This window comes from Fukomys damarensis, unplaced genomic scaffold, assembly GCF_012274545.1.
Source record: "Fukomys damarensis isolate Sample0158 unplaced genomic scaffold, DMR_v1.0_HiC HiC_scaffold_26, whole genome shotgun sequence".
NCBI lineage: Eukaryota > Metazoa > Chordata > Mammalia > Rodentia > Bathyergidae > Fukomys > Fukomys damarensis.
In genome coordinates, this window is record NW_022900938.1 from 25804720 (window position 1) to 25829350 (window position 24631).

The window sequence follows — 24631 nt, forward strand, 5'->3', positions numbered from 1 at the left end:
TTTTTTTTTTTTTTTTTTTTTTGCTCATCTGTCTCCTCTCCCCTGCCATTTTACTTTAAACATTATTTATTAAGAAAAGTTTGGCAGACATGGGACTAGAAGTCAGCTAATCTTCTTAGTTGTATAAGTTGTTGAATCCATTTCTGAAGAATCAAATTGGATGAGGAAGTAGAAAAAATAGTGACTGTCTTCTGATGTGATTCATTAAGGATTGCCACTGCTCATTAGACACGGTGACTGGACCAGGAGGGTGATGCTGACATTTTAGATTCTCTCTCTAGTAACTGCCTTTCACCTACAGGTATCAATGAGTGCCAGGACCACTCCATCAGTGGCTGTGATCACAACTGCACCAACACTCTGACCAGCTTCTACTGTTCCTGTCGCCCTGGTTACAAGCTCATGTCTGACAAAAGGACTTGTGTTGATATTGATGAATGCAAGGAGACGCCCTATGTCTGCAACCAGAAGTGTGAGAATGAAATAGGCTCATACATCTGTAAGTGTGCCCCAGGCTACATCCGAGAGCCAGATGGAAAGACCTGCCGGCAGAACAGTGACATCGAGCCCTATCTCATTTTTAGCAACCGCTACTACTTAAGGAACTTAACTATAGATGGCTACTCTTACTCCCTCATTTTGCAAGGACTGGGCAATACTGTGGCACTGGATTTCGACAGAGTAGAAAAGAGATTGTACTGGGTTGACCTAGAGAGGCGAGTCATTGAGAGAATGTTTCTGAACAAGACAAACAGGGAGACAGTCATAAGCCACAGACTACCAGCACCAGAAAGTCTGGCTGTAGACTGGGTTGCCAGGTAAGAAGACAAGCTATGAGCGTTTTAAAAGTTAAACATTAAAAAAACCACTCTAGCCATGTTTTTATCTCGATAGGGAATTGATCTTTGCAACTTGGGTCAATATTGGACACATTTCATATATCTGCCTAGTTTTTTTTTTTTTTTCCTGCTTTGTAACTAATATTCACATGTTGCACCACTGAGGTTAAAATCTGGGGATTATAGGAATCTATGGTATTATTTTTCCTAGGAGGAGCTTTATTAGGGAGGTAAGAGCTCACTACTGCTGGGCATTCAGTTACCTGGAGATGGTATTAAGGGATGGGCCATGCAGTCATTGGTGTGTTCAGTCTTTTGAAAAGGCTGGCTGATGACCCCTACCTACTGATGTAATGGCAGGCATGAGGGCCTGGAGACAAGCAAGACAGACACTGCCCTGCTGTTCTGGAGCCCACAGGCTTGTCTACTTCTTTGTAAAAGTGACCACATCCACCTTGGGTGCCTTAACAGGCTTGTCTACTTGTCTGTGAAGCTGAGGTTGGCTAATGTGAAATGCTTTTGTTTTGAGATAGTCCTTGTGGAGATGGAGGGCTTTGAAGGTAGGCCATTGATAGTTTAACTAAAACATTAGGAGGTCAACCACACTTCTTAGCATTGCTATTGAATCTTGAATCTATGAGGTACTTGGCAGCGCAAACTAGTTGGCTTTGGTCCGTCTGGACCTTCAGATGGCTCTTTGTCACCCTTTCCCCCCCACAACTATTTTAAGGGTGATGGTCCTAAACTTGGAGGCAGAGTTTGCTTCCTAGTTCTCCCTAACAGCTGGCTTGTTGTAGGTATTTAGTTAGTGCTTGCTGAATACTGAGTAAAACTGCACATGGAAGGAGAACATGGCCCTATTCTGTGTTAAAAAGCATGAAGGTTAATGGTTTGTAGGAGTGGAACTAAACATGGTGCTGCTTCTGTGCCCATCATTTGCAAGGGAAAAATGATATTTTATCTTGAAGAAATTGGTCCTTTAGCCCTCTGTCCCATAGACTGGAAGAATATGTGTCCCTTTGGATATCAGCTTCTTTTCTCTCCATTGATGCATATTCTTGACCAGAGGAGAGAATTGCATATGTGTGTGGTAGTGAGAAAAGTGGAGCCAGAGACGAGGGTAGTAAAAATGCCTGTCTCTGAGGGTTTTCTAGGAGGGAGCACAACTAGGCTCAACCTGCCTTAAAGATCAAAGAGGAACCCAGTCCCATTTATGTTCGTAAGGAACATATCTAAGATACTAACTACACTAAAATTGGAAGCAGTCTCCTGTACATATCAATGCAAATGTCCATTGGTAGTATGAAGCTGTTTAGTTTGTAAAGTCTTAAATTTGATATACTAATTTTCAAAAGCAGATTAGACCTGATACTGGATCTTTGTCCTCTCCATTGTTCAGTAGCAGAGACAGAGGCCTTTAGGTTCTCTTGAAAAGAGTCTGACCTCATGACCAGTCTTTTGACTGTGGAATGAAGAAGACTTGATGGGAAAGCAGGAAGCTCAACAGAGTGGTGCTGGGTGTAGCCAGTGTATGGGGCTTGAGTTACTGCTCTTTCACTTACTTAATTGCATTACCCTGGGCCCTCTGCAGCCTCCATGGGAAAACAGGAATAATACTAGCACTTCTTCCAGGGTCGTTGTGACCTTAAATAATAAAATATCCCCAAAAGTCCTTAGCTTAGCATTTAGTAAATGATCAGTAATATGCCACTATCACATTGCTGTTCTTTGCCTCTACAATGACAGAATCAAAGATTGTGGCCATCTTACTCATAAATTAATCAAGTGGATTAACTGACAAGGCTTGTACATTTGTGCATAGTCATCTCTTCATCCTAAGAATTAAGAAGAGGCTACTGTCCTAACCGTTAGATATGCTGATCTCCAGTGCAGTTGGATCAGGGCTTGACTCTTGCAAAGAGGCTTTTGAGTCTTTTGGAAGGGAAACCATACTCTATCCATTCGGAATTGATTATCAGCTCCTCAATGACCCTCCGATTGTAAAGGTACTGAACCTTTTGGAAGGTTCTGGATATATTAAGACCTGGATGAAATAAAGCAACAGGCCCTTGACAGTAAAAGCACCTGTGTATTTATGCTCACAAAGATGTGCACCAAATCTGGAGGGTATAAACCCTCAAAGCCCACACTTCCCAGATGCCAGAATAGGACTTAAGGTTAAGGATACCCTGCCCTGTGGAAATAAATAGATATTAGCAATAGTATAGCAATATTTTAAGGCCTCGCTGAGGCAGGAGTTACTAACAGATTCTAATATTTTTTTTTCTTTTTTCTTTTTTCTTTTTTTGTGGTACTGGGGATCAAACTTGGCACCTTGTGCTTGTGAGGCAGGCGATAGAACTGCTGAGCTAAATCCCTGGCCCTCTAATACATTTTTTTCCTAATAAATTTTTAAGGCTTATTAAGTTTGATTAAGCAAAATACATCAAAGGATAAGAAATGTATTTTCCCCCCTAGTATGATAGGGCCAGGGATGGGTTTCTCTTTAGATGAAGAATATCAGGCTTCGGAGCACCTTTTTGTAGTTTCCACGATAACAGGTAGACAAGTCTGTTTCCTTCACTCCTCCATTTAAACCATAGTCCACGGCACTCACTTCTGCTCACCTCTTCCTCTAAGTTATTGCATTGCCTGGGAAGGATTTTATGCTGTAGGAAGAAAGTAAAACCAGCTCCTGGTGTGATGTGTGGCCCTGGAATTTCCAGTGTCATGTCACCTGGAGGTGGGAATTGTAGCATCTTCTTATATCTTCCATCTTCGCAGGAAGGCCAACTCTCTCTCCTGTTCTCCTTTGGCTAGGGCAGGTGCCTCCTGACAGCTGGCTGTGTGATTCTCAAATAGCTTGGGTTGGAAATGGGGTGGCGAAGAAAAATGATTGTATCAGTAACTCCTGTTTCTTTATTTCAGAAAGCTCTATTGGTTGGATGCCCAGCTGGACGGCATCTTTGTCTCCAACCTCCAAGGTCAATACCGCCGCATGCTAGCCCAGCACTGTATGGATGCCAACAACACCTTCTGTTTTGACAATCCCAGAGGAATTGTTGTCCACCCTCAATATGGGTATTGTCTCCCTGTAATGTTGGGCTCTTCTGTCATGCCCTTACTCTTCTGCCTCTGTTACCAAAAAGGCTGCTCACATAGCTATCTCAAGGCCAATATCTTCCTGGGACTTGTCTTCTGCTTTTCCTGCCTGGTAAATGGTTTAGCATAACGGGTAGAAGCATGGCTCATTCAAACGATACTCATCGGTTCTTCTGTTGTCTTTGCCGTGACACACCTTTTCACCTTTCAAGCCACATGTCTTTGCTGCATGCCAACAAAATTGTGGTGAAAGAACCACTTCTTCACTGGACTCTCCATGTCAAAGCTACTGAAATCTACAGTTCATCACGTTCATTTCCTGAGCATTGCCTGTATATCATATCCCTTTTCCTCCTCTTTCAGATTACTTTCTGTTAGTTCTCCTTCCTTTCCGAGAAGCTCTGCAGGATGTAAACTCCATTTCTGTAAATGGAGAAGAGCTGTCATTTGGCTACTGACTTCCTTCGGCTGCAGGGACTGACACCGTGTGCTTGTGCTTGCTCCCGCAGGCACATCTACTGGGCAGACTGGGGTCAGCGTGCCTACATTGGCAGAGTGGGCATGGATGGAGCCAATAAGTCTGTGATTATCTCAACCAAGATATCGTGGCCCAACGCCATCACCATTGATTACACCAATGACCTCCTGTACTGGGCAGACGCTCACCTGGGATACATCGAGTACGTACACAGGAAAGAACAAAATGGAGCTTCTCGTTGCAGATACGGGGCTTGTGCTTTCCGTATATTTGTCCCATGCGCCTTCAAACTTGCCAGTGTATTCAGGGGCACTCTGAGGTCACCTCTAAGTAAAATTGCTGATAGGCAGGTCCCTGAGTTCTATGGTATGGTGCAGTAGAAACTGAACTTTGAAGTTACACTGAGCAAAGTTTATAGCCTGTTACTTTCACTTCTTATTGCTTTTTTTTTTTAATCTAGAAAATGAGGCTGGTAATCTCCCCTGTGAGAGCTCAGTATTCAACACATCTCAATTTCCTTATCTCTTGACCTTGTTCTCCCATCTCAAATATATGATTAATAGAGTTCAGTACAGTCTTTGAAAAAAAGGAACAGAATGAAAATGTTGCAAAGGCTTTCCCTAAAATGCTTTTGTGCTTTTATTGATAAGTACAGTGAAATGTTTTCTGTGGTAGTAGAGTCTTTTAACATTTACTCAACAAATAATGTAGTTCAGTCTTTCTGGAAATAGGATTACTTTTAAACTCTATTAAGTATTATACTATTTAATGAAAATTCTTATTTAAAAATAATATACATTATTAACTGACCAGTACATGTTTATTTGGGGACATTGCTAGTGTGGCTTAATCAGAATATAGTAATGTTTTCAGTATAGCCTGTTGCATTCAGAGGCTAGAAAATGCCATAATTCTGAGCTGTTCTAAAGACCCTTTTAAATTCTGTCATTCCATGTCTAAATTCAGATCATTTACTTTCCTTCTTATCAACAAAGGCCAACCAAGTCTTCATGTTTTCCTATGGCTTCTGTAAATTACAGTATCTGTATTTGGGGAAATATTTTTAATACTGCATGGCTAATATCATGTTTCTTAGGGGTTAGATCATTCTGTTTATTTCCTGTTTGAATTGTAGGATTTATTTCAAATTTTTAGAATATTAAAGTATCAGTACTTAGGAAACAACTTCTAATGTAGCTTCATGGTAATAAATGAGACATCGGAACTAAGAGGACTTGGGAATTTGGCTGAGGGTGTTTTGACACCTTGAAATCAAACAGTGTCCTTCATGTTTATTCATGTGCAAAAGCATTTATCCGTAGTGCCCATGGCATAGTGCACAATAAACATTCTGTTATATTTGCTGTATGGTATCTTCCCCTCAGGTTGTCCTGAGAATGTCGCTGTCTCCTAGGACAGCTTTTCACTAGAATGCTCACGAGAAGATGGGATTCCAGCTTTTATTGCCTCTGATTTCTTCCAGTGACTAAAGAGACAAGAACAGTGTTCACCCCAGTGTCAAATGGGTGCTTACTGCAGAACATCAGCATAAGAGGTTATAAGCCCACAATAGCCGTATAGCAGTTGTGGTTAGAAATCAGTGATTGCTTCAAGTCCTGTGGCTCTGAAGCATGGCCTTTTCAGTTTTTTACATCTTTGGCTCAGTCAAAATAAATCCTTTAAGTTTAATTTTTGTTTTCGTTAAAGACCAAGGAGGGCATAGTTTGATTAAGATTGGTTAGTTCATTTTTCCTGAAAGGCATTAGAGGTGAGGGGCTATCTTGCTCAGTGATGGCTTGTTCCTGCTGCTGCTCCAGGTACTCGGATTTGGAGGGCCACCACCGACACACCGTGTACGACGGGACACTGCCTCACCCCTATGCAATGACTGTTTTTGAAAACACTATCTACTGGACAGATTGGAATACAAGAACAGTTGAAAAGGGAAACAAATACGATGGCTCAGATAGGGTGGTGCTGGTGAACACCACGCACAGACCCTTTGACATCCACGTGTACCATCCCTATAGGCAGCCGATTGGTGAGTAGGAGATGGGGGGTTGGCACAACTGGCTTAGTTTATGAGCATTGTGTTCTCTCAGGAAGCATGAATATTCTGATGTATAAGAGGTTTAGCATTCTTTTTAATGTTTTTCATCAAAATGTATGCTGAGGCTGGATGTGGTACACACCTATAATCACAGCACGCAGGAGGCTGAGGCAGGAAGATTACTGTGAGTTTAAGGATGGCCTGGGCTACATAGTGAGTTCAAGGAGAGCCTGACCTACATAGTGAGGCCCTGTCTCAAAAGAAAAAAATGTATGTGTGCCAAAAATTGAGAGTGTGAAGTATCTTTAGAGTTTTTTTTTTCCTGTCCTTGGGAAAGGCTACTTTTGAATAATATAATTAATTTTGGGGTATTAGGGATGACGCTCAGGGCTTCATCTGTGGTAGGTAAGCACTATACTACCTATCTACATTCTCAGCTCCAGAAAAGTTACTTGTACTTCTTTTCTCTATTTTTATTTATTTAGTTTTGGAGGGTTTCTCTGCAGCTCAGGCTGGCCTCGAACTCACTGTGTAGCCCAAGTGGGCCTCAAACTCACAGTGATCCTCCTGCCTCAGGTTCCCAAGTGCTAGGATTATAGGCATGCTCCACCACAGATGGCCTTTGCCTTATTTTTAAAGAAAATTTGATTTTTTTCTTGTTTTTAATACGATTTAATAGTTGCTGTGTTGCATAGTTACTGCATTCATTTTGCTGGGACTACTGAAGTACTTATATTATAGCGTATTAAAAGTATCATGACATTTGAGCCCTAAATATTTGAGAAAGCACCTTTGAAATATAACATATTTCCATATCTAGCCATAATGCAATTATGACACCTCAGATATTAACAGTTATCTCTTAATGCCAAGATCAGAGATTAATCTACTTTAAAAGAAATATTTAAAAGAAAATTGCAGACATTAAAACCATTTATTAAATGTCTGTTTATAATGTATATCAAATAAATATTACTCTTGTCTTTTAAAAGAGTATAATGTCAGGAACCGTCTCATAAGAGAATACTTTGGAGATAGACTGGCTTTTCTGGGTCCACTTTGTTGTGGTATCTTGCTAAAACATATGGTAAACTCAGAAGTAAGGAAAATTGAGACGTAGCAAAATAAAGGTATTTAGTATTTCCTTCGTGTTATTGGAAATTTAATCTTTACCTCCAAGCAGTGAGTCAGAAACTTAGTAAAGCCCTGCTCAGTGTACCTGCCTGCTTATTCATGGCCCAACTTCTGTTGGAGAGCAAGACAGCATCTGGTGCAAAACAAAGCTCTCGCTTAGGTTCTGGCACATTACAAGCTAAGTTTGCTACCTGCTCTCTCAGGACCTTAAGGACAAATAAAAAACACCACTGAGAATGCCTTACTTCTGGTAGCACATGCTTGATATCTCTGAAGTACGTAATGCTTCTTGTATAACTATCAAGAGAAGAGGATAAAGGTGGGACACTGATGTTTTTTTTTTACTCTCTAAGAGGTGATGAATCCAAAGTCTCACTAATCTGTGTGTGATGCTCTGTTTAGGCACATGGACCCATGTTTTCTTTCTTTTTCACTAGTAAACAATCCTTGTGGCACCAACAATGGTGGCTGCTCTCATCTCTGCCTCATCAAAGCAGGAGGGAATGGATTCACTTGCGAGTGTCCTGATGACTTCCAGACCCTGCGTCTGAGTGGCAGAACTCTCTGTCTGCCCTCGTGCTCCAGCACCCAGTTCCTGTGCGCGAACAATGAAAGGTAAGGCGCCCTCTCTCCCTCCACGCTGCCTCCCCAGCCCTTGGACACACATTCCCAGGGCCCAGGGATTTTCTAATGACCCGAGGTTGCAATTCATTTGGTTCATGTGGAGCACACCAACACTCTCAGTCTTCAGCTTTGGGTAATTCCTTCCTGAATAGCAGGAATTTGTTAACTACACTGTTAATGCCTATGCATGTAAGATTTTATAGAGAGACCGGAAACTATTTCATATTTCTTTCCTAAGTGTCCTCCATGTACATGAGGGTACACAAATTATGGGCTTAAAGAAAAACAGAAATTAGCTGTCTTTCCCATATCTACAGTGTGCCGCCTCTTTACCTATGCGGGGGAATCCAGTCTGCATATCACATTCACTTTTGATCCTTTGTGTTTTTGCTATGAAATGTGGCTACAGACTATTTGCCTGACAGTGGCTCTGGGCCCTTGAGTCAGAACGGGGTGGAGGGCAGTGTTAATGCAAATCACAGCATCCAAGGTGCAATGGCAGATTGTTTTGGTGATTAAATAAGATACCTGAGATTAAGAATCTAGTATACACCTTTTATTTTTATTTAATTAATTTAAATGGTACATTTAATGTATACAATATAATGACATTCATTGTTGGAAATTTGTACTTTGACATAATCTTGTTGCTTATTTTTTCCCATTCCCTTGCCCTCCCTTCAACCCCTCCCTCCCTATCTACGAAGACTTTGTTTCCATTATTTTTCATTTTCTCATATTAATTCCATTCCCTTCTTTCCTTCCCCCTACTCCTCCCATTTCCCCTTTCTCTTTGTGTCCCTTTTCTTCCTGTTTCACATTATCTACTATACGTTTTAGTCCTTATTTACACTTTCAGTTTCTCACACTAGAGAAACTATTCGGTATTTACACGTGTTCTGTTTATATCACTTAAGAGTATTGCTTCAATGGGCATCCATTCAGCTATAAATGTTTCCAGTTTCTCATTTTTATGGCTGACTAGTATTCCATTTTATATAAAATGTTCACTTTTTCTTTATTCAGTCTCCCTTTGACAGGCATTTGAGCTGCTTCCAAGTTTTAGCTACTATAAACATGGGTGCATATTATATCACTGTGGTATGATTCTTTTAATTCTTTGAGGAAGATATCCAGCAGGGGGATGGCTGGGTCAAATGGGACCTCCAATCCTAGTTCTCTGAACTATTGATCTCCACAGTGGTTGCACCAGTCTGCACTCCCACCAGCAATGGAGAAGAGTTCCTTTCTCCCTGCAGCCCCACCCACATTTGTTATTGGTCAATTTCTTGATAGCGGGTAAGGTGGAATCTCAGTGTTGTTTTCATCTGCATCTCTCAAATAACCAGTGATGTTGAACATTTTTTCATATATTTGCTACTTTTACTTCTTTGTCTGAGAAATGTCTGTTCGTTTCAGATGCCCATTTTTGAATTGGGTCTTTGTATTTGGGGGGGTTCTGATTTTTTTTAGTTCTTTATATATTCTAGAGAGTAGCCTTTTGTCTGAGGAGTAGCTGGTAAATATTTTTTCCCACATTGTAGCTTGTCTCTTAGCTCAGTTGGTAATTTCTCTTGCACTGCAAAAGTGTTACAATGAGATCCCAATTGTTGATTCTTTGTGCAAGTTCTCATGCTGCTGAGGATTTGTTCATAAAGTCTTCTCCTATGCCAATGTCTTTGAGAGTTCTACCTAATTTACTTTCCAGTAAATTGAGTGTTTCTTTTTTGATATGTAGATCTTTAATCCACTTGTATTTTAGTTTAGTGCATGGTGAAAGATAGCGATCTAGTTTTAATCTTTGGCAAGTTGAAAGCCAGTTTTTTGCAGCACCATTTATTAAAGAGGCTACCTTTCCTCTAGTGAGGATGGTTGGCTCCTTTGTCAAAGATGAGGTAGCTGAGTATGTCTGGTGTTGTTTCTGCATCTTCTAATCTATTCCATTAATCTTCAGGTCTGTTTGAGACAGAGTCTCACTATGTAGTTGAGTCTGACCTGGAACTTCCTATGTAGCCCAGGCTGGTCTTGAACTCACAGCAATCCTTCTGCCTCAGCCTCCCAAGTGCTGGGATTACAGGCATGTGCCACCACGCCCAACTTTTGTGTTTTGTATACCCCTCCATCTCAGTTCGGTTTCTTTGCCAGTACCATGCTGTTTTTATCATAGTGGCTTTGTAGTATAGTTTCAAGTTGGGATTTGTGATACCCCCTGTTATGTCTCTTGCCTAGAATGCTTTTTGCTACTGTAGGTCTCTTCTGCTTCCAAATGAATTTTTGAATTGTTTTCTCAATACACTACTGGGATTTCAATTGGTATTGCATTGAATCTGTATAGCAGTTTTGGTAGTATGGCCATTTTCACTATGTTGATTCTTCCTACCCAGGAGCAAGGGATGTCTTTCCATCTTCTTATATCCTCTTTGATCTCTTTTTTCAGAGTGCTGTAATTTTCAGTGTCGAGGTCTTTTGTCTTCTTCATTAGATTGATTCCTAGATACTTCATTTTTTGGATGCTATTGTGAAAGGAATTGTTTCCCTAATTTCTCTCTCAGTGAGTCTGTTATTTGTGTACAAGAAGGCTGTTGCTTTTCAGTGTTGACCTGGTATCCAGCTACTCTGCTGAAAGTGTCAATTAAGTCTGGAAGTCTTTTAGCAGAGTTTTTTGGGTCATCTGTGTAGAGTATCATATCAGCAAATAATGACAGTTTAACTTCTTCCTTTCCTATCTTTATTCCTTTAATTTCTTTCTCATGTCTAATTGCTGTGGCTAATGTTTCCAGAACTATACTGAACAAGAGTGGTGGTAGTGGACATCCTTGTCTTGTTCCTGATTTTAGTGTGAAGGTTTTCAGTTTTTGGCCATTTAGTATGATATTAGTTGTTGGTTTTTCATAGATGGCTTTTATCAGATTGAGATAGAGACCATCTATTCCAATTTTCTGTAGGTTTTTATCAGGAGTGCATGTTGATTTTGTCAAATGCTTTTTCTGCATCTATTGAGATGATCGTATGGTTTTTAATCCTTGGCTCTATTAATATAGTGTATTACACTTATTGATTTGCTTATTTTGAACCATCCTTGCATCCCTGGGATGAATCCCAGTTGGTCAGGGTTTATGATCTTCTTGATGATTTTCTGCATTCTATTTTCCAGTATCTTATTAAAGATTTTTGCATCTATGTTCATTTGTAAGTTTGGCCTATAGTTCTCTTTTTCATTTGGGTCTTTCTCTGCTTTGGGGATCAAGGTGATGCTTGCTTCAGGAATGAATTTGTGTGTATTGCTTCCCTTTCAATTTCATTGAAGAGTTTAAACAGTAGTTGCAGTAGTTCCTCTCTAAATGTCTTATAGAATTCAGGAGTGAAGCCATCAGGGCTTGGGCTTTTCGTAGTTGGTAAGTTTTCAATTATGTTTTCAGTTTCATTGATTGATACAAGGCCATTTAGAATTTTTAGGTCACCTTGGTTCAACTTTGGTAATTCATATGAATCTAGAAATCTGTCCATGTCTTCTGTATTTTCCATCTTATTGGCGTAACGGTTCTCGAAATAGGTAGTGATGATCCTCTGGATTTCTGCTGGGTTCATTGTAATTTCACCTTTTTCATTACTAATTGCATGGATTTGGGCTTTTACTTTTTTGTGATGAGGTTGGCTAAGGGTTTGTCAGTTTTGTTTATTCTTTTGAAGAACCAACTTATTGAATTTTTTTGTTTTTTGTTTTTTGGTCTCCATTACATTGATTTCTGCTCTGATCTTTATAATTTCCTCCCTTGTAGGAGTTTTGGGTTTGTCCTGATCTTTTTCTAGAAGTTTGAGGTTCAGCATTAGCTTGTTTTATTGCACTTGATCAAATGTGTATTCAGCGTTATGAATTTCTCTCATAAGACAGCTTTCATTGTGTCCCATAGATTCCAATATGTTGTATTGTCATTGTCATTTAATTGTAGCAACTGTCTGTTTTCTTCCTTAATAACCTCTGTGACCCACTGGTTATTCAGAAGTGTGTTGTTCAAGTTAGGTAATCTGAAAGTCCTCAATTCTCAGGAATTGTTTTTATGAAATTCTTGTGGTTTCTTTTGCTATCATCACACACTTTGGTCTGTTAATATATAGGGGATACCTTCAGTTTCTTTGCATCTACTTAGACATGATCAAGTATGTGGTCTGTTTTGGAGAATGACACATGTGCAACTGAAAAGATTGTGTATTCTGATTTTGTCTGGAGGAACACTGTAAACATCTGTTAAGTTCATTTGTTCAAGAGTTTGAGTTCTAGTATTTCATTGTTTATTTTCTGTCTTGTTTATCTATTTGTGACAATGGGGTATTGAGGTTCCCCATTACTATTGTGTTAGTGCTTATTTGATTTTTTGTGTCCATTAGTATTTGTTTTATATAATTGGGTACACTAGTGTTTGGTGCATATATATTTCTGATTGTCATCTCTTCCTCTTGGATCATTATCTTTACAAGGATGTAGTGTCCTTCTTTGACTCCCTTAATCAGTGTTGGTTTGATATTCACTTGATCTGCAAAGAGGATAGCTACTCCTGCTCTTTTGGGGGATTCCTGTTGCATGGAATATATTGTTTTCCACCCTTTAGCTTTCATTCTCTGAGTTTCTTTTTGAAGTAAGTGTGTTTCTTGAATGCAGCCTATTGTTGGCTCTTGCTTCTTGACCCAGTCTGCCAATCTGTTTCTTTTGATTGGTGAATTGAGACCATTAACATTGATGGTTATGTCTGATATGTATTGACTTATCCTTGTCATGACCTTTTCTTTTTTTTTTTTTTTTTTTTTTTTGGACTCTCCCCCTTTGAATCCATCAGGCATGACAAGAAAGTAAATGCATTCTGTTGGGCTTCCTGGCGTTGTGATCCTCATTGTTTCTTAGGATATTGTTTAAAACTTTTTGGAATGCTGGTTTGGTATTCATGAAGTTCCTAAGGTGCTCTTTGTCATGAAAGTATCTTATTTCTGCATCAATTTTGAAAGATAGTTTTGCAGGGTACATCAGTGTGGGTTGGAGGCTGTTTTCTTTTTGGGCTTGAAATACCTCACTCCAAGCTCTTTTTGCCTTTAGGGTTTGTGTTGAGAAGTCTGTTGTGATTCTGATAGACTTTCCTCTGTATCTGATTTGTTTCTTTTCTCTGGCTGCTTATAGAATTTTGTTCTTCTGGTTGGGTTTCTGGAATCTTAACTGTTATATGCCTATGTGTAGATTTTCTTTTATCATGGCTACTTGGAGTCCTGTATGCTTCACTTATTGTATGTGAAAATATTTTCCCCTACTTGGGAAGTTTTCTGCCATTACTTCTGTGAACAGTTTTTTTCTTCAGCTTTAATTGAGTTTATTGGTACATTTTAGGGATACAGTACAGTTACATTCATTGTTGGGATCTTGTACCTCTACATGACAAGTCTTGATTCTCATTTTTTCCCCTTACCCCTGCCCTCCCTTCACCCCCATGTGAACAGTTTTTTAATGTCATCTGCACTCTCTCCTGTTTCTTCATTGACTCTGATCAGTCTTATGTTATTCTTCTTTGCATCATGTAGCAGCTGTTGGATTGATTTCTCATGGTCCCATACTATTTTAAAGAAATTTTTCTTTTCCTGGTCACTAATTGCAGTCCTATCTTCTATATCTGAAATTATATCTTAGCATTGGCTCATTCTGCTGTGTAAACTTTCAGTGGAGTTTTTAATCTCCTGGAAATTTGTTTGCATCTGTTTTAGGGATTCTATTTGTTTCCTATGTTGGGATTCCATCATGTTCCTCAGCTCCTCTATTTTTTTTTAATCTGTGTCCACTCTAGATTTATTAATCATGTCTTGCACTATGGGCTCAATCTCTGATGTTTTCTGAAAAGTTATTTCTGACTTCATTTTTTCCAGATCCTCTTGTTGCCAGTCCAGGGAGTCCAGGTGATTGAGTATCAGATTATTTCATCTTGTTTCCCTTTGGAGTTGCCTTAGGTAATCTGGAAGTCTGGTTTTGGGGCTTGTTTCCATTTCTTCTCATTTCAGCAGATGCAGCCTGCTGTGCCTTTATTGAGACAACTTTTTGCTCACCCAGTGGTCCTCAGTCCTCAGGAAGCCACCAAGAGGGCTTTGTTCTGCTGCTCACCAATACACCAATTCCTGTGTTCAAATTACTGATGATATGGTGTGGGCCTCTCATCTGTGCAGCTCTTTCTTGGGCGGGCCTTGGCTGAATAAGTTTGCTCAAGCCTCTGGGGTTGGGACAGATCCCTAGCTGAGCCTGTCTGTAGCTGTGCTGGTCTGGACCACCCCACTGCTCCCTGCGATTTGCACACACTCACCAATGCTATGGGGTGGGTCTCTCTGTGAGGCTTGTGCATCTGTGCAGCTCTTTCCTGGGTGGGCCTTAGCTGGGCAGGTTTACCTGAACCTCTGGGTTGGGGCAGATCCCTGACTGGGCTCTGCCTGGAGCCGTGCTGATCTGGATCACATTGCTGCTCCCTGGAATCCACGCATACTCACTGATGCTGTGGGGTGGACCTCTGATTCTAGTGTACACTTTTATGACACAAGCATGCAATAGTTTCTAGTGCCCTATAGTTTTCCAGTCAGTCTACAAATGTCTCATATCACTTGGTAGACAATCTTCACTCACTTCCAGAACTCCTGTTCAAAACACCTGCTCCATTGTTGGTTGTGGAAGGGATGTAATCGTCACACACAGAGCATATTTTCAGCATGCATTTATATCTTAACAAACCTGTTCTATCTCATCAAGTTAACTTTTCTCTGACAATGTACCACAGAAACTGAGTTTTAATAGACCTTCTCTAGGATCAGGGAAGAACTCCGGCATGTCAGTACTTGTGGTTCAGTGCTGACTTTTTCCCTCTCAGTAGCCATTGCTCCCTCTCTTGGCCACCCCAGTGCTGTTCTAGATCAGTGATGCATTTCCTTTGTGCAGGTGTATTCCCATCTGGTGGAAATGTGATGGACAGAAGGACTGCTCTGATGGCTCCGATGAGCCGGCCCTGTGCCCACACCGCTTCTGCCGGCTGGGACAGTTCCAGTGCAGGGATGGCAACTGTACCAGCCCCCAGACCTTGTGCAATGCTCAGGAGGACTGCAACGATGGCTCTGATGAAGACCGCACTCTTTGTGGTGTGTTCACAGCTCCATGCTCTTCTGCCCCCTTCTGTCATCGATGGCACCACATGAATCTTTGGGCGGTTCTGTGAGTCATAAGTGGAGAACTGGTTCAAATCCAAGGAGAAGGAGAAGCAGGGCCCATGCTCCTTCTATTTTTGTAGGGTTTTAAAAATTGAACTTCTTAGGTCTCTCTACAGGTCAGTGTTTGAGTCAATAGCAAGTCTTCCAGATTGGTGGATCCCCTCCATGTGGCAGGCATAGACCTCTCCTTAGAGCTCACAGTGGGAGTGAAATGAGGGACTCCCCACCTCCTTTTGGCAGGAACTCGTCATTGTAATATTTATTTTTGTTTTCATTTAAGAAAGGAAATTATCCTCTATACTAAACCAACAGCAACATATTAACAGTAGCAATAAAGACAAAGCCAGAAAACCACTGTTCGATAGGGGAACAGAGACAAGGGAAGGTGTGTTTAGCAGGACAGGGGGATCTTTCCCCAATCCTTAATTCTGCATTCAAGGAAAAGATATTTAGGAATTTGGGAGACAGTAATAAGGGACTTGCTCTTCATATAGTATTACTGATTGGCAATAATTGCATTAGGTTATAAATCCTCTAAATTGGGCATGGTGATGCATACCTGTAATCCCAGCTTTTGGGAGGCTGAGGCAGGAGGTTCAGAAGCTCAAGGCCAGCCTGAGTTACATAGCATGTTCAAGGCTCATCTGGACTATGTAGGAAAAAGCAAACAGGCCTATGAAAAGTAATTGCAATGGAGTTCTTCAGGAACCACCAGTATAAATTCAAAGCTTTCATTCTTGATCTCTTTGAAGCTGATAACTAAATGTCCCTGCAGAGAATCACCATTGTGAGGTCTACCAGTGGCAGTGTGCCAACAAGCGTTGCATCCCGGAGTCCTGGCAGTGCGACTCGGTGAATGACTGCCTGGACAACTCGGACGAGGACAGTTCCCACTGTGCCAGCAGGACCTGCAGGCCAGGCCAGTTCAGGTGCAACAACGGCCGCTGCATCCCGCAGTCCTGGAAGTGTGACGTGGATAATGACTGCGGAGACTACTCTGATGAGCCCATCCATGAGTGCAGTGAGTTCCCAGGCAGGAGCTGGGCCTGCACAGGGACGGGAGAGGAGGACGAGGACCTCTGTGTGTGCTGAGAGCGGACACGGAGCCCCCTGTGCCCTGTCTCTGCTCTGGCACTGCGAGGCAGAGACACTGAATGGTGTAGTCCGACCAGAGCCTGTTTCTTAGGTGTCCGATACCACCTCTTGGTAAACTGAACGTCTGACCACACAGAACATGATAACAAGAATTTATATCTTGCATGTGTATGTAATACTTCCTCATTTGAGAAACATTGTGAGGTTAGGGTGGTGATTGGTAATCAGTTCCCACTTTGCAGATGAAGATAGGGAGGCTCATGTTGCGTAGATTTAGGGGCAGAATGAATACCTCAGCTCCGGCTTTTACTTCAAACCCAGTGCTTTCTCCCCTTACAGTCTCACTGTCAAACAAGTGAGTGGTAAGCCGGGTGTGGGCACACGCCTGTAATCCCAGCACTCAGGAGGCTGAGGCAGGAGGATCGCTGTGAGTTCGAGACCAGCCTGGGCTGCATAGTGAGTTCCAGGTCAGTCTCAACTACATAGAGAGACCCTGTCTCAAAAAACAAAACAAAACAAGTGAGTGGTGCTGAGATAGTGAGAAGATGGGCTCACACCTACCACAGACACACATGTCGGAGTCAGCTTAGTTGGTATAGTAATTGTTACTTGTCAGCTGACTTTGCTGTCTCCTCCCTTTTCAGTGAGCGCTGCCCACCGCTGTGACAACCACACAGAGTTCAGTTGTAAAACAAACTACCGCTGTATCCCACAGTGGGCTGTGTGCAACGGTGCCGACGACTGCAGGGACAACAGCGATGAGCAAGGCTGTGGTAGGAATGGCTGCCTGGGAGAGGGGAGGGACATGGAAGTAAGTGTCCGGTGCTGTATCAGATGAGCATGGATTTCCCACACCATCTTCCCTCTGTTTACCTCTGCAGAAGGGTTTGTTAGTGCTTCTAATAGTGTGTCATGTTTTGTAGCATTTGATAGAGTTGTTGGGGGAATTTGATTTACATATTCTCAAATAACATCTGATCCCAAAGGATGCTGTGATTGAGGAAGACATTACTAAGATGTTAGCAACTTGTGTAATTTCTCCCAGTGTAGAATCCTTATTCAAGCACATTAGAATGGTTTGTCTAATCTTATAGAGGGACTGAAATTGAGGGGTTAGCTAAGAGACTTGGTAACTGTCTCTACGTAGTCCATATCCAAGTCAATGTGTCTTATTTGGTGGCTTCCACATGTCTTTCTGTGATTCACTCTGGCCATGTGGGAAGAATTTATGGACCGAAGGCTAAATAAATTAATGGAAAGTGTCAAGAGTAGGCAGATACTCTAACTTGAAACCAGTGTGTGTGGTGTTTGTGTGTGTGTGTGTGTGGTTGTGGGTGTGTGTGTGGGTGTGTGTGGCGGGGTTAGTTGAAAGACAGGCAAAGAAGCTAGTGAACTATAGTGGCACAGAGTCTAAGCCACAGAAAGCATTCACGAAATGTCCTACTGACCGGTGGCCTCAGTTTTGCCTCCCTTACCAGGCCATTTGTAAACCACATACCAATACATTTTAAAAAACACTTTCTACAAAAGAGAATGGATCTAGTTTCAAGCAGTAGGCCAGGTTCAGGTTAGCTAAAAGAAGGATGGTGACAGTGAATGTTGCTGGCATTCCCTTCTCTGGAAGCACCAAGAATATGGTAACCACTCTCAGACCGTCTCACAAGGAAGACAATACTGCTGTCTGCATTTCCTGACCATCACCTTCTGAAAGGCTTTGCCATGACTTGCTTTGCAGAGGCACTGACATGCAATCCTTCCGGGGACTTCCGCTGTAAAAACCACCAATGCATCCCTCTTCGCTGGAAATGTGATAGGTACGACGACTGTGGAGATAACTCAGATGAGGAAGACTGTGGTGAGTGTGCGGGGTTCTGTGATCCTCATGTGCCATCAGAATACCGTCTGTTCTTTGTTCATCGTTAGCTGTGTCCTTCATCCTCAGAGGGTGGGATGATGGTTACTCATTCTGGTTGGTACATTGCTGTATTCTCTGTGACTAAAGACACAGCGTCTCCTTCTGATGTGCTTATAATCTGCTTTGGGAGGAGGAAATCTACTGAAGTATATCTTTTTTGTGTTAAATTTATTTACTGAACTATTTTTCCAAAAAGAACTTGAGGTAAAACTGTGATAGAGGATAAATATAATAAGACAAATAAATAGAATAGAAATCGAAAATGAAGATCCGGAGAAGAAAGGAAAGGTGCTAACCTAGAGGCCTTGTTTCTCAAACTGGTCCAAATAGTGAAGGAGAGAAAACTTGTGCTTGAATTTTTGTCCTTCCTGTAGTGGCTGATTGTTTTAGCAGGGCTGTGGATAAATGTGAAGTCAGGTTTTGGTTCCTCTCTTCCAGCTAAAGTTGTGGCTGCCAGGAATTAGACAGGGAGGTGGAGGAGAGGAGGCCTGTGGTCTGGATCACACCAAACCAGGTGGTCAGTTCTGAATAAGTAGAAGTGTTTTGAAAACAACGTTAATGAATTCTCACCCTGAGTATCTATCATTGAGTCCTGAGATATTTTCAATTTCAAATTTTCTTGTATGAAATACATTTTAAGTTCAGCCACCTTTTGCTGGAAGACATATTATTTGTCATATACAGTTGAATTAGAACATTGGTAATATCTGCAAATCTAAAAGGGCAATACACTTGACATTTTGCTTTTTATTTTAAAAAGTTCATATTAACTTAAGTCTTAAGAGGTTATCTGAAGTTTAAGAAATAAGAAAGTTCTTAGGCTGGTGATTTAGCTCAGTGCTGCTGTTGCCTAACTTGCAAGTGCAAGATCCTGAGTTCAATCCCTGGTACAAAAAAAAAAGAAAGTTCTTGTCACATCCTAAAGGCCAGTCATCCATGCGGAAGGTCTAATTTTGGGGGATGAATGAAAGCCGTAGCAGACCTCTGGGACTTGGGAAGCATGGGGGAGGGCACTGTGGCCAGCTCCACCCCAGCCGAATGTGGTTCCTGGAGCACACGCGTGGCTTTCCTTTTCAGCTCCCCGGGAGTGCACAGAGAGTGAGTTTCGATGCACCGATCAGCAATGCATTCCCTCTCGATGGGTCTGCGACCAAGAGAATGACTGTGGGGACAACTCAGATGAGCGGGATTGTGGTAACTGTTTTCGAGGGGCTGACTTATAGAATCTCAGACGGTGGCACAGTAAGAATTTCAAGAAGTGTCGAAAAAGTTTTCCAGAGTAATAGGACTTTTATGTAACTTATGCGGTACATAAACCTTAGCACAATAGAATAACTTGCTATTTATTTTCTGTGCTTTATTTTTACCTTATAGCAGTCTAGATCAGTCATGCTATGGGAAGCTAGCAAGAAGTTGTAAAAGTCTCATTTTAATTTTAGCAGGCTCCAGAGCAGACTTTACTTCACCTGGCCTTAGAAACAAATACATTGATCTTCCTAGGATTCCACAGGTCGCCCTGGTATAGCTGACAGAGCTCTGGGGTAGGAATCCTGTCTTAATGATGGGTCTGAGGAAGATCAAGTTAACAGGGGAAATAAGTTCTTCTATCTTCTTATGTTTGGTGTGAGAAAGTGTGAGGTTTGAGAGCTTACTCACTTGCTAACACGGTTGGGTTTGTGGAGAGCCAGTCAGGAGGAGGAGATGGGAATGTGATGTACTCACATACTCCATATGACTAATAGCTGTGTGGAAATAACTAGGCCTTCCGGGAATGACAGTCTTTTCTCTTCAGAGTTGAAGACCTGCCATCCTGAGCACTTCCAGTGTACGAGTGGACACTGCGTACCCAGTGAACTGAAATGCGACGGAAGGGCCGACTGCTTGGATGCCTCCGATGAAAGCACTTGTCGTAAGTCCCTGGACGCCTGTGGTTCTTCTTACCTGAGTGTATACACGTGGTAGTTTAGACACCCATCAGCTGGCTCTTCTTAGATTAAAAGGCCACAGATATTTGCTACTCAGCCTCCACTGGTAACTATCAGTCTGCCTGTGGTGTGAGTCTTTACAATCATATACTTCACAGTAGTCATTCAAGAGCATATCACTACCAATATTTTAATTAATTAATTACCTTATTTATTTATTTTGGTTTTTTGAGACAGGGTCTCACTATGTAGTTGAGTCTGACCTGGAACTCACTATGTAGCCCAGGCTGGTCTCGAACTCACAGATCCTCCTGCCTTGGGTCTCACTATGTAGTTGAGTCTGACCTGGAACTCACTATGTAGCCCAGGCTGGTCTCGAACTCACAGCGATCCTCCTGCCTCAGCCTCCTGAGTGCTGGGATTACAGGCGTCCGCCACCACTCCTGGCTATCACTAGCAATATTTTAAATGAAGAATATATTAAGTAGTTTGTGCTAGCAAAGTATTTATATATTGTGAGCTACTATGTAAGTCATTAAATGGATAAAAACATTTCAAGTAAAGAATATTAGGGCAGTGAATACATTAGCACAAAGAACTTGGGATGAGTATTAGAACGTGGAATTTAGAGCATTTATTCTTATCTGAATTGCATGATGGCATATACAATTACTTACAATATTTTTACTCTTTATGAATCACTGAACACATATATAACTCTTCCTAATTATTCATGATAGGTGTTGATGATGTGTTTACAACATGTTCAAGCCTAGCTGCAAAGAGACTTTATAAATGGAGAGCCAGTCCTTCTGCAGCTGGAGGCTGGGCTTGCCCTCAGAGAACAAGTCCAGTGCTATCCGTGGACAGTTCATGCCATTGAAAACTCGTTTAAACAGTGGTCCTTAAGACATATTAGTTTGAATCCTGGAGAGGTGAAGGTCATAGTACATCGGGATGGATTATAATAGAAGCTAACTGAGGAGTAACAGGCAAGCTTTCCTGAACTAGTATTTTTGTCTCATAATTTGCATGTATCTCTTCCCCTCCAACAGCCACTCGCTTTCCCAATGGTACATACTGCCCAGCTGCTCTGTTCGAATGTAAAAACCATGTCTGCGTCCAGTCGTTTTTTATATGTGATGGTGACGATGACTGTGGCGATGGTTCTGACGAAGAGCTTCATCTGTGCTGTAAGAGAGGGGGTGGTGGGATGGGAGTGATGTTGTCTGATGAAATCCTGACATTTCTTACATGCAGTGTGCAATCCTGCAGGCGGTTGGGCAGGTTTTGAGGACGAGACACATGCACTGGCTGATTTCACTTGGTCTTCTTGCTTCAGTCCTCTGTCTGTACCTGAGAAAGTTGGGCCGACATTCATGATTTTAGATATTTTACGGCCTTTTAGAAAACAGCTTCCACAAAAGAAACCCAGTGTAGTAGACAGAGGCAGGTCTGCTGTGGCTGAAGTCTGAGGAGGAGGGGTGAGCTGTAGCTCTCCTGTTCCGTTCTACTCTTGGTGCCCCCTTGAACTTCCCTCTCCGAATCCCTAGGGCGGTGGTGGTGAACCCATGGCACTCGTGTGCAGTGGGATGTTTGTTCCAAGCTCTAAAAGGTTTGTCATCATCGCCCTAGGGCATCTTGGAGCACTTTTATTTTTATTAAAAATTTTTTTTCATTAAGTTTATTGGTAAATTTTAGGTATACAATATAATGACACTCATTATGGGGAATTTGTACCTTTACATGTTATATCTTGGTTCTTAATTTTTCCCCTCCCTTCCCCTCCCTTCAACCCCTCCACCCTTCCCTATTTACAAAGACTTTGTTTCCATTTTTCCTATTAATTCCATTCCCTTCTTTCCTTTTCCAACCCCTCCCACTTCCCCTTCCCCTTTGGACTTTTTCTTCCTTTTTCCCATTATCAGTTATACATTTTGATCCTTATTTGCACTTTCAGTTTTTCACACTGGAGAAACTATTCGGTATTTATACATGTCCTATTTATTTCACTTAAGACTATGACTTCAATGTCTTGGAGCACTTTTAGAAAAATGCTTAATCCTTAAAGCCACTTCCTTTTAATGTTGTGTTCAAAGCCATCCAAGACTCTTTTGTTTGTACATGGGTCTGGTGCAGAACCTATGGGTGAGGGCTGTTTCAAAAACATGCCCTGTCCTCACCCTCATCGGGCCTACTAAGGCAGAAAGCCCAAGGATGGGCCTGACATTTTTTTTTTAAAGCTCCTTAACCCCTTGGTTAAGAATTACTTATTTTAATGACGCAAATAAAAATAGAGGCTGTTTCATTTTGCTACGTGTTTGAGTCCCTTGAGAAAAGCTTGTGTGGTAGTTCTACGTGTCTTCCCTGGACTGGGAGAGTGATTATTACTTGGGAATTTAGAAATGCAAGTCCGTGGGTCCCACAGGCTACGGGGGCCCAGCTCTGTGCATGAACAAGTCTCCAGCACAAGGGAGCTGCTGCAGGCTCAAGTTTAAGGATGTTGCGTAGTGAACCTCAAATCACAGGAGAAGGGGTCCCTAGACACATTTTTGCTGTGCTCTTACTGAGCTCCCAGAATGACACAGCTGCAGTTTGCCTTCTGCCTTTCCCAGTACCTCTTTCGTTCCCTTCCTTACGTTCATCACACTTCATCACACTTTTTAGTCCTGACGTTTGACTCTCCTAAAGAATTTGAACAGGTGTATGTTGTATTTTCACAATGGCATTCTGACACTTTTCATCTCTTTCACTGTTAGAAACTAGCCATGTTTGTTTTGTATTTATCTTGATAAATCTTGGAAAGACCTGTCAAGCATGCAAATTGTTCAAACAGGTCATTTTCCTGCAGAAGATTAAAAAAAAGCACCAGTAAAATTAAATTCTGTAGAGGCAGGAACACAGCATATTTAAGAGTAGGAAAATTTTATTGGGAGAAAGAAAGCTTCTGTCTAAGAGAGACAAAAGGGGGACCGGAAAGTGGCTGCCCACCCACCCCACTTCTCCAAGATGTTACATACAGCCAAACCATGTGGTGAGACAGGTACAGTGTAGGACAAAACTATTGACGCAATGGAAAATTACAAGGTGGGCATAAGGTGGGGCAAAACCATGACCAACCAGTAAGATTACAAGTATAGTCACCCAGGTAATATTGATTAAATGGGGTTCAAATGGGGAGCAAGTCACATAGCATATACAAGGATTTTCAGCAAGGATGGGGGTCAGGGATAATTCCTGGAAAGCCTGGGTTAAGACCTTGGCTCCCCACCAGGTGACTGAAACCTATTTAGAATATCAGTCACTGCTGTTTATCCCCAGGGGAAGCACAAGAGTAAAGCAGTTTATCTCCTTTTACAATTCTGGCCTTCAGTGAATGAATGTGTCTTGATTATCCTCCTTGTTGTGCAACATTCCCCCCTCTGAAGAAGTACCCCTAACTGCTGTGAGGGGGCAAAGGGCAAAGTCAGTGCTGGCTACTTCCAGCTGAAGAGTGTCGTAGTTGTGATATATTTTTTTTAAAGATCAATACTATTTTTTAATGTTACACTTACCCTTCAGATAAATTAATTTCTGGAATAGTTCTTTAGTATTTCTAAAGGCCCTTCCTCCCCAAACAGCCTCATTCCAAGTCTCTTCTCTTGATCTAGTGTGTGGTATAAAGTCAAAAGGAAAAGTAGGTAGCTCAAGTCTTCCATGAGAAAGAGCACACTGAATTCATGGTGTATTTCCCTGTACTGGGTACTAGGATTCCTCATAGCTGTGTGGACAACGAAATGAGTGAGAGTTTGACCATGAGATGTCAGCTTTAAATTTAAGATGTGAGGGGATTTAGCAAGGAAAATCCAGTACAGGATGCAATGTCAATGAGGACTTTGAAGTCCGGAGACTCAGTAACAGTTGCAGTTAAGAGGACCAACAGTGGCTTCCTGGCTAGTAGGATAAGAGGCCATGTAAGTTCCTTCTGGCCTCTCCAGCCTCCTGGCCACCGCTGTCCTCCTCCCTCTGTGCTATAGCCAGAGACTTTTATAAAGGCTTCAAACCTGCCATGCTCCTCCCAGATTCCACATCTTCCAGTGTGGAGCCTCCTCCGATCCATCCTCCTTGTGCTGGATGTCAGGTCCCCTCCTAGTGCTTCTCAGTTATAATGGAGCACATAGTGGGTAAAATTTGTTTTCTTATAGAATGAAGTTTTATGGAGACAAGGACTGTCTCTTTCTGGTTCCTTGTTGTACTTGGTGCCTAGGGCAG

At 41.7% G+C, this 24631-nt stretch overlaps 1 protein-coding gene across 1 annotated transcript in view; it reads left to right on the forward strand.

The window, feature by feature from the left end:
- The window catches only part of Lrp2 (LDL receptor related protein 2), a 162265-nt gene that overhangs the window by 107890 nt on the left and 29744 nt on the right, over window positions 1-24631 (forward strand). Inside the window, exons 50-61 of the mRNA XM_019204954.1 lie at window positions 302-818; window positions 3768-3920; window positions 4451-4621; window positions 6237-6460; window positions 8041-8218; window positions 15180-15376; window positions 16221-16466; window positions 17185-17313; window positions 18276-18395; window positions 19533-19649; window positions 20248-20364; window positions 21436-21573. Of these exons, the coding sequence (XP_019060499.1) occupies window positions 302-818; window positions 3768-3920; window positions 4451-4621; window positions 6237-6460; window positions 8041-8218; window positions 15180-15376; window positions 16221-16466; window positions 17185-17313; window positions 18276-18395; window positions 19533-19649; window positions 20248-20364; window positions 21436-21573 (2307 nt within the window). The remainder of the gene's footprint in view (window positions 1-301; window positions 819-3767; window positions 3921-4450; window positions 4622-6236; window positions 6461-8040; window positions 8219-15179; window positions 15377-16220; window positions 16467-17184; window positions 17314-18275; window positions 18396-19532; window positions 19650-20247; window positions 20365-21435; window positions 21574-24631) is intronic.